Consider the following 14609-nt stretch of genomic DNA (forward strand, 5'->3'; position numbering starts at 1 on the left):
ATTTTAACCTCCACCCATCCTGTCATGATTTTCATGCTGGTGCCCCAGGATCCTGCTTGAGACAGACAGCCCAGGAGTAGCTGGGGTCACAGGGTTTTCCATTTCCTTCTTGATAGCATCAAGGGAGCTATTCTCCTCTGCCACAAAGTTGGCCTCGCTGTCCAATCATTGACCCTATTGTCTCAATCACTCTTCCCAAAGGTGCTAAGGTTCAGGGAGCTGGCTTCGGGTTGAATAGTGGTCAGCTGGGGCTGGGCTGTGCTTGCTGTAGATACTCCAAAACATAATGGAGATGTTTATCACTCAGGCAACATGCAGAAATGAAGGGTTTATCTGGATTTCTGAGAATATCTAGAGATTCTTTTATTTTGTTGCTGTTAATCCTCACTTGAGGGTATTTTTTCTTTTATTTTCAGAGAGAGTGGAAGAGAGAGGGAAAGACAGAGAGAAATATCGATGTGAGAGAAACACATTGATTGGTTACCTCCTGCATGCACCCCGACCAGGGCCCAGACTGGGAAGGAGCCTGCAACCAAGGTACATGCCCTTGACTGGAATCACACCCAGGACCCTTTGGTCCACAGGCCGATGCTCCATTCACTGAGCCAAACTGGCTAGGGCTAGAGATTCTTGAATATCCTACAGATTACGTGAAGAGGCTCAAACATTAAAAAGGGCTGTTTCTGCCCAACCAGTGTGGCTCAGTGGCTGAGCATCGACCCATGAACCAGGAGGTCATGATTTGATTCTTGCTCAGGGCACATGCCTGGTTGCTGGCTCGATCCCCAGTGTGGGGCCTGCAGGAGGCAGTTGATCAATGATTCTTATCATTGTTGTTTCTCCCTCTCCCTTCCTCTCTCTGAAATCAATAAAAATATATATATTTTAAAAAGGGCTGTTTCATCCTAGACAAGCATGATGTGAGTATATATTACAGTTCTCATGACACTTGGCTCCACTCATTTTACTGGTAGGAAAACTAAGATGCATCAAGTAACTTATGACTCAAACAGTGTATGAGTCTCTTTAATTGCATGCCAAGGACTAGAACCTGTGGCTCCCAGCCTGTGCTCCATCTGCCGGGTCTCACTGCTTTCTTGCCCCTTGGCAGAGAGATTTCCTAAGAATTCAGTGGGGTGAGTGCAGTGAGAAGGAAAGGGAGCATGTAGATTGGCCCCTCATTCCTGTCCACCAAAGCCTCCCTTTACCCCATCTGACCAGGGTGCTTGCAGTGCGCCCACTGTCTTAGGTTACTGTTGCCTGAAAAATTAACGGCGTTGCTGCTGACCCCTCTGCTTCCTCGCACCTTGAGTTTAGTCTCAGAGCAGCCTTTGCTCTGGGTCCACCCCCTGTCCCCGCTTGTCCCTCATTCCCAAGGGTGTCGCTCACCTCTTCAGGATGATGTTTGGCACTGAAGATGGTCTGTTCCACGTCTGGCTCTGCCCCCGGTGCCATTTGACGCGGGCCATGAGGAGGATGTTGGGAAGGGGCAGGCAGGGCACGGAGGAGGTCACCCCGAGGGCCATGGTGTAGGAGGCTTTGTAGATGTTGATCCAGTTCCTGTCCTTTTTGACCTGCAAAGCAGCCCCATGGGCACAGCCTGAGATTTGGCAGAAGGAGCAACACATCTCAGCTGAGAGTTTCCCAACTTCGGCAATATTCGCATTGCGGGCAGGGTAATGCTTCGTTTGGGGGAGGGGCTGCCCTGTGTACTGCAGGGTGTTTAGCAGCATCCTCGGCCTCCACTTGCTAGATGCCAGTAGCACAGCGCCCCACCCCACCCAAGTAGTGACAACCAAAAATGTCTCCAGACTCAGCCAAATGTGCCCTGGTTTTAGAAGGCAAATCATCGCTAGGGGAGAACCACCGTTTTAAACCAATGTTGGAGAAACAACTGTAATCGTATTGACACTACCTACTGTTAGCATCTGCCCACGAGAACTATCACCCAGGAGTTCCCTGGCGTGTGGCACATTTCTGTGGATCCTCCCTAGACTGTTTCCTGGCTTTTCTTTGAAAAATGTCCTTTGGCCCTTCTCTGAGGGGCCCTAGAGTCTCCTGCACCTTCCCTGCTCTGTAAGGTCCCTCGATATTCCCAGGCGCTGAGAAGAGAGCCCAGGCCGGACACAAAAGTGCATTGAGTGCCCCTGTACCGAGGCCTTTGCTGCCTGTGTGTGCAGACAAGCCTCGTGCCGTTCGACCCCTTTTACACTAGAGGACCCTGGGATTCAGGGTTGCAGGTCGCTTGCACAGTGATGCCTCCTGGACTGCACTCTGAGCCCAGGACTCTCTGGGGCCCAGCTTTTGTTCTCTCATCAATCAGCATTTCTGTTCCACACCCTCAAAGGGCATCTTGTTTCACTGCCTCTCTGATCGCCTGCTTTGGGCTTCCTGGGGGAGGAAATAAACTGGGGGATTCAGATACCAAATCCTCCACTCAGCGCAGAGAACGAGAACGCCTGGCCTCTATCCCCCGGGGATGACAACTGACGGCAGGGGAAGCCCTGCCTGGGGCTCTGCAAAGTCAGGGTCAAGTGGAGGTGGCCTTGTATTCCAGGCCCCCTGACCGCTCCTTGCCCCAGCGCTCGCTCCACTCCCGTTCCAGGGACAGACTCTCCTGGCCAGCTCTTGGGAACAGGTTTAGGAGGATCGAGGAGTGCCCGCTGAGTGACTCCGGAGTACCTGGACAAAGTTGCTTTCAAACACCACGGAGTCAGGGAACAGGTTGAATTCTGGAGAGTGAACCATCTGGCAGAGCAGTCCCTCCTCCACACCCAGGCCCACTCCGGGGGTTGGTTCTCCATCCACAGGCAAGAGGCCCCTGAATTCTTCCCAAGCGTTCAGGGAAGAGAAAGTTGGGTAGGATCTTGTGACTTTTACTGCTTTCGATTTCCACCAAGTCTTTCTAGGTGGAGCTGATGACAACATTTCCGCACATGCTCAGGGGCTTGCTGCACATTTGTCCTGGAACCTCTCTCTGCCCTTCTGGCCTTGGGCAGCAGGCCAGGGCCTGGGACCGCCAATCAGCTCACAATGATGAATGGATGACATCATGAAAAACCAGGGCAAGCCTGCAGGAAAGGGAAGTGCGGAGGAGCCGCCCTCTTCCTCCAGAGCGCTCTGCTGGCTGCTTATGCCCTGACATTCTCCAGCCCTTCTTGGAACCCGAGGACCCCCAGAGCTTGCTGAGAAGGAAGTGAGCCAGGCAGAAGGGAGGGAGGGAGGTAGTGAGCTGAGAAGGAAGTGAGCCAAGCGGAAGTTGGGGAGCTCCTTCCACTGCTCAGAGGAAAATACCTTCCCTGCCTTTCAACCCTCCCTTACTCTTAATGCAACCCACCTGCCAAAGAGTTTTAAGAGCCGTTTCTGTAAAACCCAGCCTTCCCATGCTTTACATGATGTGGGCCCCCACACGCCCTGGTGTATCTGCGGTAGCCTTTTCTGGTTATGAAGGGAGTTGTTGGTGCCTCTCTGTGCTCTGCTATGGCTGGCTAGGTCCCTTAGGAGGTCAAACTGAAGGAGCAGTAGAAGGCATTAGTTTCTTACCCACAGGCCGGCTTTGTGAGGGTGCCAGCTGGGAGGAATAGAACCCCGATGAGCAGCTCTGCGGGATCAACAAGCCATTCCCCCTCTCAGAGTGACAGTGTTCCTCAGTCCTGGGCCAGAGGAAGAAAGAGCCCAAGTCCTGGGGTGGCTAGATCAGGGGCAAAGAACCAAGCTGACTGACCACTATTGAAGTCCATCTCAGGGAGAAACCGTACTCTAATTTGGACAAAATATCAGGATGTATTAAGTAATGGATTGATCATAGAGGTCAAATGTGATAAATTCAGAAAAGCAATTTGACAACCAATAGGTGCGATGCACAAGCTTTAAGATGTATTTTGTATTTCATTATTAAGTCATCTGATTCTATCAGTCCCTCACTTGGTCATTTCTTTTTTTTTTTTTTAAATATATTTTATTGATTTTTTACAGAGAGGAAGTGAGAGATATAGAAAGTTTGAAACATCGATGAGAGAGAAACATTGATCAGCTGCCTCCTGCACATCTCCTACCAGGGATGTGCCCGCAACCAGGTACATGCCCTTGACCGGAATCGAACCTGGGACCCTTCAGTCCGCAAGCCAACACTCTATCCACTGAGCCAAACCGGTTCGGCTGGTCATTTCTTTTTTAAAAACATGTTTTGATTGATTTCAGAGAGGAGGGGAGAGGAAGAGAGAGATAGAAACATCATTGACAAGAGAGAATCATTGATCGGCTGCCTCCTGCACACCCCCTTACTGGGGATTGAGCCCACAACCCAGGCATGTGCCCTTGACCAGCATCGAACCCAGGAGCCTTCAGTCCGCAGGCGACGCTTATATTCACTGAGCCAAATGGGCTAGGGCAGTCATTTCTACTGTGCCCCTGCTCAAGCACCTGTACTAGCTCCCTGGTGGGTAAAGCAACTTCTGCACTCGTTCCTCATTTCCTTTGGTTGACCATGCGGGGAAATGTCCTCCATGGTAACGTTCTCTAAGGATGAGGCAGAGATTACGTACTGTGGTTTACATTTTCTTAGAAAGACACAGTACAAAAAGTAATGGCAATTAATACATTGATATAATGTTTTTCACAGTTAAAGCTTACCCACAACAGGAAAGCTTATTGGCGTAGATATGTGATTTAGATATATTTGGCCATTGAACATTCAAAAGTTCTCTTCCGTTGGGAAAATGTCTCTCTCCCTTTTCCATATAATCCTATCGAACCCACTTTGCAGTGTGTGGAGGAAGGCTTTCTCTAGCACCAAGTCTAGAAAGCTAAGGTGAGGGGGTGGGCTCTTCACTCTAAACAAAATACTAGGCAGTGATAGAAATGGTGCTTTAAGATGTCTACCCCTTCTACCTGCTCCACCAAACCTCAAAAACTAGCACACTGCATCCTTTAAAAAAACATTTGAAAAATACTTAATTGTACATCCTATTATCCACTGTCTCCATTCCTTCACTAATAGAATTTCTCACTGGGCACAATTTTTCAGAATAAAGGTGATTATTCCGGGTCTCCCTTCCAGCTAGGTAAGGCCACATGACTATGTTCTGGCAAAAATGGTGCAAGCTCCAGTGTTAGGTGCAGTTGATGTAAGGAATCATTGTAGGAAGGGGACGTGCTCTTATTCACACCTTGCTTTTTCCTTTTGGCTGGAGTACAAACTTGAGGGCTGGAGCTTGAGCAGCCCTTTGGTCATGAAGCAGTATGCTAAGGAAGGTAGCAGAGCAAGATACAAGGGCTCCAGTTCTCTGATGATCATAAAACTATGATACTAGTCTGAATAAGATAAATTAGGATTTTCTGTTATATTGAGCCGGACTTCAAACCAGCTGATACAACTACATAAAACTACTATCTACTCTTCTGGACCAATTTTACAGGAAATGATGGTACTATTTATCAATAATTCCAAGCAATGAAGAAATTATGGTTAATTTATGAGAAAGTAGGACCTTAAGAATGACAGAGTTATAGCTTCTGGAGAAAGTTGTATATTTTCCAACGACAGGAGAGACTCGTTGCTTTCCTCTTCCTGTGTATTCAGTGATGTTGATGCTACCACAATTCTTGCCTTTTGCACATTTTGGTGATGAGCACTTTGGTGACTATACATTGGTTTGAGGCTAAAGTCACTTTGGCCTTCTCAGGTATCATTTCAATTGCTCAGGAGTGACCAGGATATCTGTTTGTCAGTTGGGACTGGACCCAGGTTTTGTGTTTAAAGCTGATGCAATTTTGGAGATTATTAAAAATAAAAAGACTGGCCCTGGCTGGGTGGGTCAGTTGGTTATATTGAGCCAGACTTCAAACCAGCGGATACAACTACATACATCAAAAGGTTGCAGGTTTGCTTCCTGGTCAGGGCACATACCTAAGTTGTGGGTTCGCTCCCTAGCGGGGGTGCGTATGCGAGGCAACCAACCAATGTTCCTCTCTTACATCAACATCTCTCTCTCTCTCTTTCACTTCCTCTCTCTCTAAAAATCAATAAAAAGATATCCTCAGGTGAGTATTTAAAGAAGATAATAATAAAAATAAAGACTGGAGAGAGGGAAGTATTAAGAGTTGTTTAATGGGTACAGAGTTTCAGTTTGGAAAGATGACAAAGTCCTGGAAATGGGTGGTAATGATGGCTGCACAACAATGTGAATGTACATAATGCTACTGAAGTGTAAACCTAAAAATGATTAAAATAGTACATTTTACATGATGTATATTTTACCACAATAAAAAATGGTGGAACGTAAAAAAAATCAAAATTTAAAAATCCCACAACGTAGGACAAAAAGCTGGCCCTTGGAAGGGCCCATGGGACTATGGGGCCCTGAAACTTAAGTTTTATGATCTTCATGGCAAAGCTGTCCCATTTAAATCTGTGTCACTATTTTAAAAAACTTTGTTACATAAGGAGAACATGTGCTTTGTAGAACATTAGAAAATACAGACAAGTTCAAAAAATTAAACAGCATATTCCTACCTTCCAGAAAACATGACTGTAATAACTACCTACGCATGTGTACCAATATGGATCATACTCTAAAAAAATTTTTATAACCTATTTTATTCAGTCAACACTCTCTACATTTGTGTTTTGGTGTATTTTCATCTCATGTGATTTCCAGGCCATACCAAAATTTGTCAAATTAGCTCCAATTATTCTTATATTTGCTTTATCCAAATCCGTATCCAATCCAGGACCACAGTTCCCCATGTTTATTTTGATCTAGTACAGTCCTTTTTTAGGATCCCTACCAGTGGAAGCAATTGAGTCCCTTGTCCTACAGAATGACTCACCTTCTGGATTTGTCTGGCTATTTCCTGGTGGTATTTATCTTGCTTCTTTAGCAACTATATTTCCTGTGAAATAGAAGTTATATGTAAAGGGCTGGTGGATTCAGATATTGGGTTGTTTTTTTTTTCATTAAAATCATCAAGATTTCTTAGTATGGTGCTACTATGGGATCCCAAAGAATTTCAGTAGGAAAATACTTATAAAGAATACATATCAGAAGAAATACGATTTCAAGAAATAGAATAAAGTCTTTGAAAAGCATCTTTTCTGTGCCCTCAAGGAAATTAAATACAACTTGAGGCCTTAGGAAACAACAACAAAAAATCAGAGATATCAAAATCAGATGAAAAGAGACTTGGGACTATAAGGAAAGAAACAGAAGAAAAACCCACTAAATGTCTAAAAGTCACATTAGAATCCACAAGTAGTAAGAGTTGACATGACAGAAAGCTGAATCAGTGACATGGATAACAGGCTGGAGCCTAGCACACAGAACACAGTGAAGGACAAGGAGATGACATCACTGGATGGATAATGGTGAATCCGTAAGACATTTCTGTTGACCCAACAGACAGGTTGAGTCCCTGATGAAGAGGAAACAAATGGAATCGGAAAGGTAGTCAAACACATAAAAGAAAAAGCAATTTCTGAAACAAAAAGACTCGATTTGGCAAATGAATAGAATTTACTATATTCCAGGTAAACTGAACAAAGAAACCATTGAGACCAGAATATGTCTTGTAAAGTTCCTAAGTCTTAGAGATAACAAAAGCACCTTACTACGAACATCCAGATAGAGGAAGCAGATAATCTACCGGGGGAATAAAATGCGACTGGCCTCAGACTTCTTTTCAGCAGTTTTAGGCTGCATAAGACAATGGAACAATGTAGAGAGAATGTTGCAGAGGAAAGGATGTGACCCAATAATTCCATAAATGGCTAGAGATTTATTCAAGGATGAAAGTAGCAAGACTAATCTTAAAACTCTAAGTACACTAAGATGAGTAAATCTATAAGCTGGTTCTTTGAAAAAAAAAAGTTAGACAAAGCACTAGCTAACAGTTTAATTTTTGAAAAGGAAAACATACAATTTGAAATAAGAAAACACAAGTGCAAATAACAAGGAAGTATAGGTTTCTGGGTATAGGTACGGCTTGAAGCTATATTACTTGGAGTATAAGTCCAGGTGGTCAGAGGCCCGAAATACTGTGACTTAAACAAAACAGAAGTTTGGTTCTCTCTTACATAACAGTCCAAAGGTAAGCAGTCCAGAGCTGGTGATGTGTCTGTCATTCTCAACATGTGGCTTCCATCTCTGGGTTCCAAGGTGGCGGTTCCAGCTCCTGCCATCGTGTTTGTATCCTGGCCAGTGAGAAAAGGGGAAGGGAAGGGAAGGGCACACTCATTCCTTTTAAGGGCATGGTCTGGAAATGGCATAATCACTTTGCTCATATCCTATTGGTTGGAATTCAGTCACATGACCACACCCAGTTACAAGGAAAGCTGGGAAACATAGCTTTTACCTGGGTGACCATGAGCCCATCTTGCACTGAGGAATTCTATTATTTATTATTTAAGGATGAAGGATATCAGTGGATAATCAGCAATCTCTGTAAAGAGGCCCTGTCACAGAATTACTCCCTCAGGCATCCACGGTAAATACAGTAAACTTGGGTATCTCCCTTCACCAACCTCTTTTTTTTCTTCTTTTTAAAACTTTTCTTTTGTTTGTTTTGTTAATCTTCACCCAAGGATATTTTCCATTGATTTTTAGGGAGAGTGGAAGAGAAAGGGATGTTTCTCACTCACCGATGTTCCTATATCTCTATCCCTCTCCCTTCCTCTCTCTCTAAAATCAGTAAAAACATTTTTTATTTTTAATATATTTTTATTGACTTCAGAGAGGAAGGGAGAGGTAGAGAGAGAGAGAAACATCAATGATGAGAGAGAATCATTGATTGGCTGCATCCTACACACCACCTATTGGGGATTAAGCCCCCAATCTGGGCGTGTGCCCTGACTGGGAATCAAACCATGACCTCCTGGTTCATAGGTTGACACAAAAAAATCCCAGAGCTGCCTCTTTTTCAGCCTTGATCCAGGATCCATCCCATCCATTCACCTGCCAATCACGGGGAGGCTTCAATGTACGTATTAGAACCCTGGGGCAAACTGCCACTTGGGAGCCACATGCGGCTCTTTGGCCCCTTGAGTGTGGCTCTTCCTAAGCCTTAGGAACACCCTAATTAAGTTAATAACAATGTACCTACCCATATATAGTTTAAGTTTAAAAAAATTGGCTCTCAAAAGAAATTTCAATCGTTGTACTGTTGGTATTTGGTTCTGTTGACCAATGAGTTTGCCAACCCCTGGGTTAGGGGATTACCCAGCAGCTGAGGTGCTCTGGTTGGGATTTAGGTTTCCTCAACCTTGTCTCACTTACTGCTTAGGTCTTAACCTAAGTTTCATTTATGTTCTCCACTCCTTACCGGCTTTACCGTAATTGGAGTGCCGGCAGAGGCTATTTTCCGCTGCCCATCCATATTGGGGTTGAGTGCTCGCAAAGATGCTGGAACTTCTCAGGAATTACTAGAGGCTGCGAGAGGTTGGGGGAGAAAGCAGACACCGCGAACCACTGTCAAATCATAAGCCAGGAGGGAACATTAAACTCACACAGCGAGCTACGGTCCCTTTAGCCCTGCAGGAACATGATGGGTTCCGGCTTGGGGACAATGCAACCTCTGGGAGAGGACAAGCCTCCTGCCTGTGTCCGGAAGTGCACTCTGCGTGGCGGGCCAGAGGCCCCCTCCCACGCCCAAGCTTCCTGCAGCTTCCTCCGGCCCCACTCCCAGAAAAGGATGTCTAGTCCTTTCTTCCCGGGAGCGCGGTCCAAGCTTCCACACAGGAGGCTGCAGGCCTTTCCCAGCCGGCGTGGCTCTGGTTGAGCATCGACCTGTGAACCAGGAGGTCAGGGTTCAATTCCCAGTCAGGGCATAGGCCCAGGTTGCAGGCTCGATCCCCAGTGTGGGGTGTGCAGGAGGCAGCCAATCAATGACTCTCTCATCATTGATGTTTCTCTCTCCCTTTCCATTCCTCTATGAAGTCAATAAAAATATATTTAAAAAATAAACAGAAAGTTGCAGGCTCTCCAGCAGGGTGTTTTGGGCTCCCTGAGAACAGATCTTCCCTGTGCTGGTTCTACTGTTGCCTGATCCCCAGACGGATTCGAGTCTTACCATGCCAGCAAGCCCAAAGCTGTGTGTAGGCCTCCTGTGGAAGACAGAATAATCTTTTTTTTTTTTTAAACAGTCTTTTTTTTTTAAAAAAAAAAATATATTTTTATTGATTTTCCACAGAGAGAAAGGGAGAGATATAGAAAGCTAGAAACATCGATGAGAGAGAAACACCCATCAGCTGCCTCCTGCACATCTCAAGTCTGGGTATGGCCTCATAATGGAAAAAGGAAGCTAGTTAAGCCCTGCTGGTGTTGCTCAGTGGTTGCGCTGGACCCAGGAACCAAGAGATCACCTGCTGGATTCCCAGTCAGGGCACATGCCTGGGCTACAGGCTGGATCCCCAGCAGGGGGCGTGCAGGAGGCAGCTGATTGATGTATTGATGTTTCTCTCTCTAACCCTCTCCCTTCCTCTCTCTCTAAAAATCAACGAACATATATAAAAAAAGACAGCTATTTAATTTAATTGTGTATCTTCTCATAAATTAACACACCACCTCTACCAAACTGAGGCAGGCAGGTCAGGGAATGAGTAATCAGCTCAGGGAAAACAAGAGTAAGAAAAATCTTCAAATGTAGAAGCCCCGGCCGATCGCAGCATTGTCTCAGCAGAGGCAGAAAGGCTCAGCTGGGCGAGCCGTTTTTCAGAGTTTTAGGCCGAACTGACAAAGATTACTCCATGAAAACAGGGTACACCCCCAACGAGAAGACTGTCAGGAGGGAGCAGGGCCGGGTTCTCACTGCACAGACGTCCTTAGAGATTGGAGACGAGAAGTGAGGGGGAGTGAGGGCGGAACTAACAGGATGTCCCAGTGGTCCTGGGGAGAGTGGCAGAGAGCCCCAGGGTAGGTGATGGCACCACTGGGACTGTGCTGGGGCACAAGTGATGGTGCTAGGGCCTTGCTTCCCTGGAGACAGGGAGAAGGTGTGGGACCAGCAGAGCAAAGGAGCCTCCAGGAGCAGGTGGGAGTAGGAGAAAGTGGAGATAGGAAAGGAGGCTAAAAAGTATCATCGAAGTCCATAGGGCTCAACTCCAATCACAGCACGGACAAGTGGGAATTTCTAGCTAAGGAGCCAAGTGGGGGGCAGTGGATGGAAAATGACCAAGAGGAAACATCAGGGATCAGGGGGATTCTGGCTAAAGGGACCTGACAGGATCCTTACTGAAGATGAGAGCCCTTATGACCGGTGGTACTAAAACGTTACTAGTGAATCCCTTGGCATCCCCAAGATGCAGGCTAGAACACTGAAGGGCAACAGAAGGGCATGGTTAGTGGAACTAGGAAAGAGAGAGTTGACTGGAAGAGGTTACCTCAAGAGGAGCAGTTTTCTTCTGTTAAGGGCCACAGCCAGCCTCATGCGGCTACAAGGGAGGGAATAATAGTCTGGGTCCCACGTTTCCCTCTCCCTCTGACCTCCTGTCTGGGCATGTCACTGGCCAACCCCCCGGAAACCATTAGCCGCTTCTAAGTTCAGCTTCCAGTGTCTCTCACCAGCACCAACAATGCCCAGCTTATTTGACTGTAACATGCAAACAATTTTTTGTTTTGTTTTTATTTTTATTAGAAGCAGGAAGAAGCCCACACACATTAGGAACCCTCTCAGCTGCAGTGTTTTTCTGACCCAATCTAGCCAGGATGTACTAGTCAGCCCAACTGAAAATGCACAGGGGAGGGCAGTCATGTGCCTTCTCCCTCCATCACTCTCTTTCCTACAGTGTGAACCATAGCAAAGCAAGTCCACCTTGATCTGCAGGCCGAATGGCTCAACCTTAATGTCAACCTTCATGGCCTTCCTGTGTCTCCAAACTAGAGCTTGATATCTCTCCCCTACACTCCCTAACGGCAGGACACTTGTCCATCTGTCTTGTTCTCTCTACTATACCAGGCATCCAGTGCAGTGTCTGGTACCTAGTAGGAACTTTATAAATGCATGCTCAATGTGGTGGTAGTATTTTTCAGGTAAATATTCCCCGTTTGTCTAGAGCAATGATGGTGAACCTATGACACACGTGTCAGAGATGATACGCGAACTCATTTTTTTGGTTGATTTTTCTTTGTTAAATGGCATTTAAATATATAAAATAAATATCAAAAATATAAGTCTTTGTTTTACTATGGTTGCAAATACCAAAAAATTTCTATATGTGACACGGCACCAGAGTTAAGTTAGGGTTTTTCAAAATGCTGACACGCCGAGCTCAAAAGGTTTGCCATCACTGGTCTAGAGGTTGGCCCAAGCCCCTGCCTTATCCCTGATGTGCACCGACACTGTGTTTTCCGGTTTGCCAACAGGACTCCCAGAGATGGGTGTCACCATCTTCCTTACCTGAAGCCATGTCTTCCTTAGCAACCGAAGTTTGCATGGCCCAGGGTAAGCCTTCATAGCTTTACAGTGGGGCAGTAAAAACTCAATTTCTTGCTTAAGTGAGTGGAGCAACACAAAGGTATTTCCCAGTTGGCCGCCATCATTCTGAAGATTTCTTTCCTTTCTTTCTTTTTGTTTGTTTGTTAATCCTCACCTGAGGATAATTTTTCCACTGTTTTTCAAAGAGAGTGGAAGGGAGAGAGGGGAGAGGAAAACATCGATGTGAGAGACATTGGTTGCTTACTGTGCGCCTGACTAGGAGCGGGGAGCAAACATGAAACCCAGGTACATGCCCTTGACCAGGAATCAAACCTGCAATCGCCCTAGCCAGTTTGGCTCAGTGGATAGAGCGTCCAACTATGGACCAGAGGGTCCCGGGTTTGATTCAAGTCAAGGGCACGTACCTCAGTTGCAGGCTCCACCCTAGCCTGGGTCCTGGTGGGGGTGCATGCAGGAGACAACTAATCAATGTGTTTCTCACATATGGATATTTCTCTTTCTTCCACTCTCTCTAAAAATCAATGGAAAAATATCCTCATGTGAGGATTAAAACAAAATAAAACCCCTGCAACCCTTCGATGCTCTAACCACTGAGCAACATGGGCCAGGGCTGAGGGTTTCTTTCACTTTGGATTTGGAGCAGCCCTGCCTGTTGTCCCCTCCCCCTTTGAAAGAGAAAGTTGGATATCTCGCCTGGCCATTTCCTCTGGACTGGCTTTCTTGACTTTGCTCGACTGCTGTGGGATTTTAATTGAACAGAAGGAACTTTTCCCCACTTATTTTCCCACAGAGTGAGCTCCTGCTCCCAATCAGTCCTTCTCTGCAAACCCCCCCTCCCCCACCCGACCCCACCCGACCCCAGCCATAGCACAACCCACAACAATTAGGGGTCCACTTGGAGGTTTATTGGTGGAAGTATAGGAGCACCTTGTTTTAAACACCACCTTACTTCTCCCATGGTCATTGGCCCACGGTGGGAAAACAGCATAGCATGATGGGAGGCTGTAGCCAGTGCGCTGACTAAAGCCAGGAAGATCACCCGTTTGGGCAGTTGTCAGGGTCCCAGTAAGTTCTCTCCTAGGGAACTGGCTACAGGAGCCTGTGGTAAGCACTCGTCTGGATTCTCTTGTTCCCAGAGGCTGTGGCTCAACATGGCTCTCATCGGTACAATCACATTGGCTGAAGATGCCACCGGCAAGGGTGTCTTCCTGCAGCTCTTGGAATCCTTGATTTCAGTGGCCTGTTTTCTGTTGGAACCCAGGAATTTTGGGGCCATTGAAAACAATAGAAGAAAAAGAAAACAAAATGTTAAGATTTTAATTATAAAAACTGCTTTTTAGTTATGTTTTTCCAGCATGAGCGGCTTGAACACAGATGTGACTATGGAAATGATGGGCAGTGAAAACACATAGAGATGGGATGATGTAGCTAAGAAGGACTTGAGTGGAGAAAAAGCCAAGCAGGAGGGAGGCTGGAGCTAGGGCTGCTCTGCTGAAGTGGAACAGACACCCTCCAAGCCTTTGGCGCTGCTTGGATGTGTTGAGAACCTAATGTGTTATGATACAAAGGAAAAACCGGAGCCTACCGGGATCTGCCTGGTGCCCACTATAACCTGCCTGGAGTCAGCATCAGTTCAAGGAAAACCTCAGACAGTTCTCCAAAACACCGACAACTTAAAAAAACTCACATCCGGCAGGCTGGCATGGCTCAGTGGTTGAGCATCGACCTATGGACCAGGAGGTCACGGTTTGATTCCCGGTCAGGCCATATGCCCGGGTTGCAGGCTCTATCCCCAGTGTGGGGTGTGCAGGAGGCAGCTGGTCAATGATTCTCTCTCATCATGGATGTTTCTATCTCCCTCTCCCTCTCCCTTCCTCTCTGAAATCAATACAAATATATATTTTTAAAAACCACAACCACTTCGTGTGTCTAGAAAAACACACGGTGTGGTTAAAATTTTGATTCCAAAGGCAATACATACTTATATTAAATGAAAAAAATAAAAACTATAACAAAGCACCAAAACAAAATAAAAGTCCCCCACACTGTAACTATTCAGAGATAAATGCAGTGAGTTTTTTTGTTTTGTGTGTGTGTGTGTGTGTGTGTCTGTGTTTTAAACTTGCTTTTGCAAACCAAATGCTTCCCATAATTTAAAGGTTTTTTTGTGATTTTCCCCC

At 46.0% G+C, this 14609-nt stretch overlaps 2 protein-coding genes across 2 annotated transcripts in view; both read right to left on the reverse strand.

The window, feature by feature from the left end:
- The window catches only part of FAM71F1 (family with sequence similarity 71 member F1), a 19118-nt gene extending 16143 nt beyond the window's left edge, over positions 1–2975 (reverse strand). Inside the window, exons 1-2 of the mRNA XM_015568902.1 lie at positions 2683–2975; positions 1390–1574 (exon numbers count right to left, since the gene is read on the reverse strand). Of these exons, the coding sequence (XP_015424388.1) occupies positions 1390–1574; positions 2683–2928 (431 nt within the window). The 5' untranslated portion in view covers positions 2929–2975. The remainder of the gene's footprint in view (positions 1–1389; positions 1575–2682) is intronic.
- A 10351-nt stretch (positions 2976–13326) lies between these two features.
- The window catches only part of FAM71F2 (family with sequence similarity 71 member F2), a 12083-nt gene continuing 10800 nt past the window's right edge, over positions 13327–14609 (reverse strand). The window contains exon 4 of the mRNA XM_015568903.1: positions 13327–13676. Within this exon, the coding sequence (XP_015424389.1) occupies positions 13484–13676 (193 nt within the window). The 3' untranslated portion in view covers positions 13327–13483. The remainder of the gene's footprint in view (positions 13677–14609) is intronic.

This window comes from Myotis davidii, unplaced genomic scaffold (assembly GCF_000327345.1).
Source record: "Myotis davidii unplaced genomic scaffold, ASM32734v1 scaffold705, whole genome shotgun sequence".
NCBI classification, from domain to species: domain Eukaryota; kingdom Metazoa; phylum Chordata; class Mammalia; order Chiroptera; family Vespertilionidae; genus Myotis; species Myotis davidii.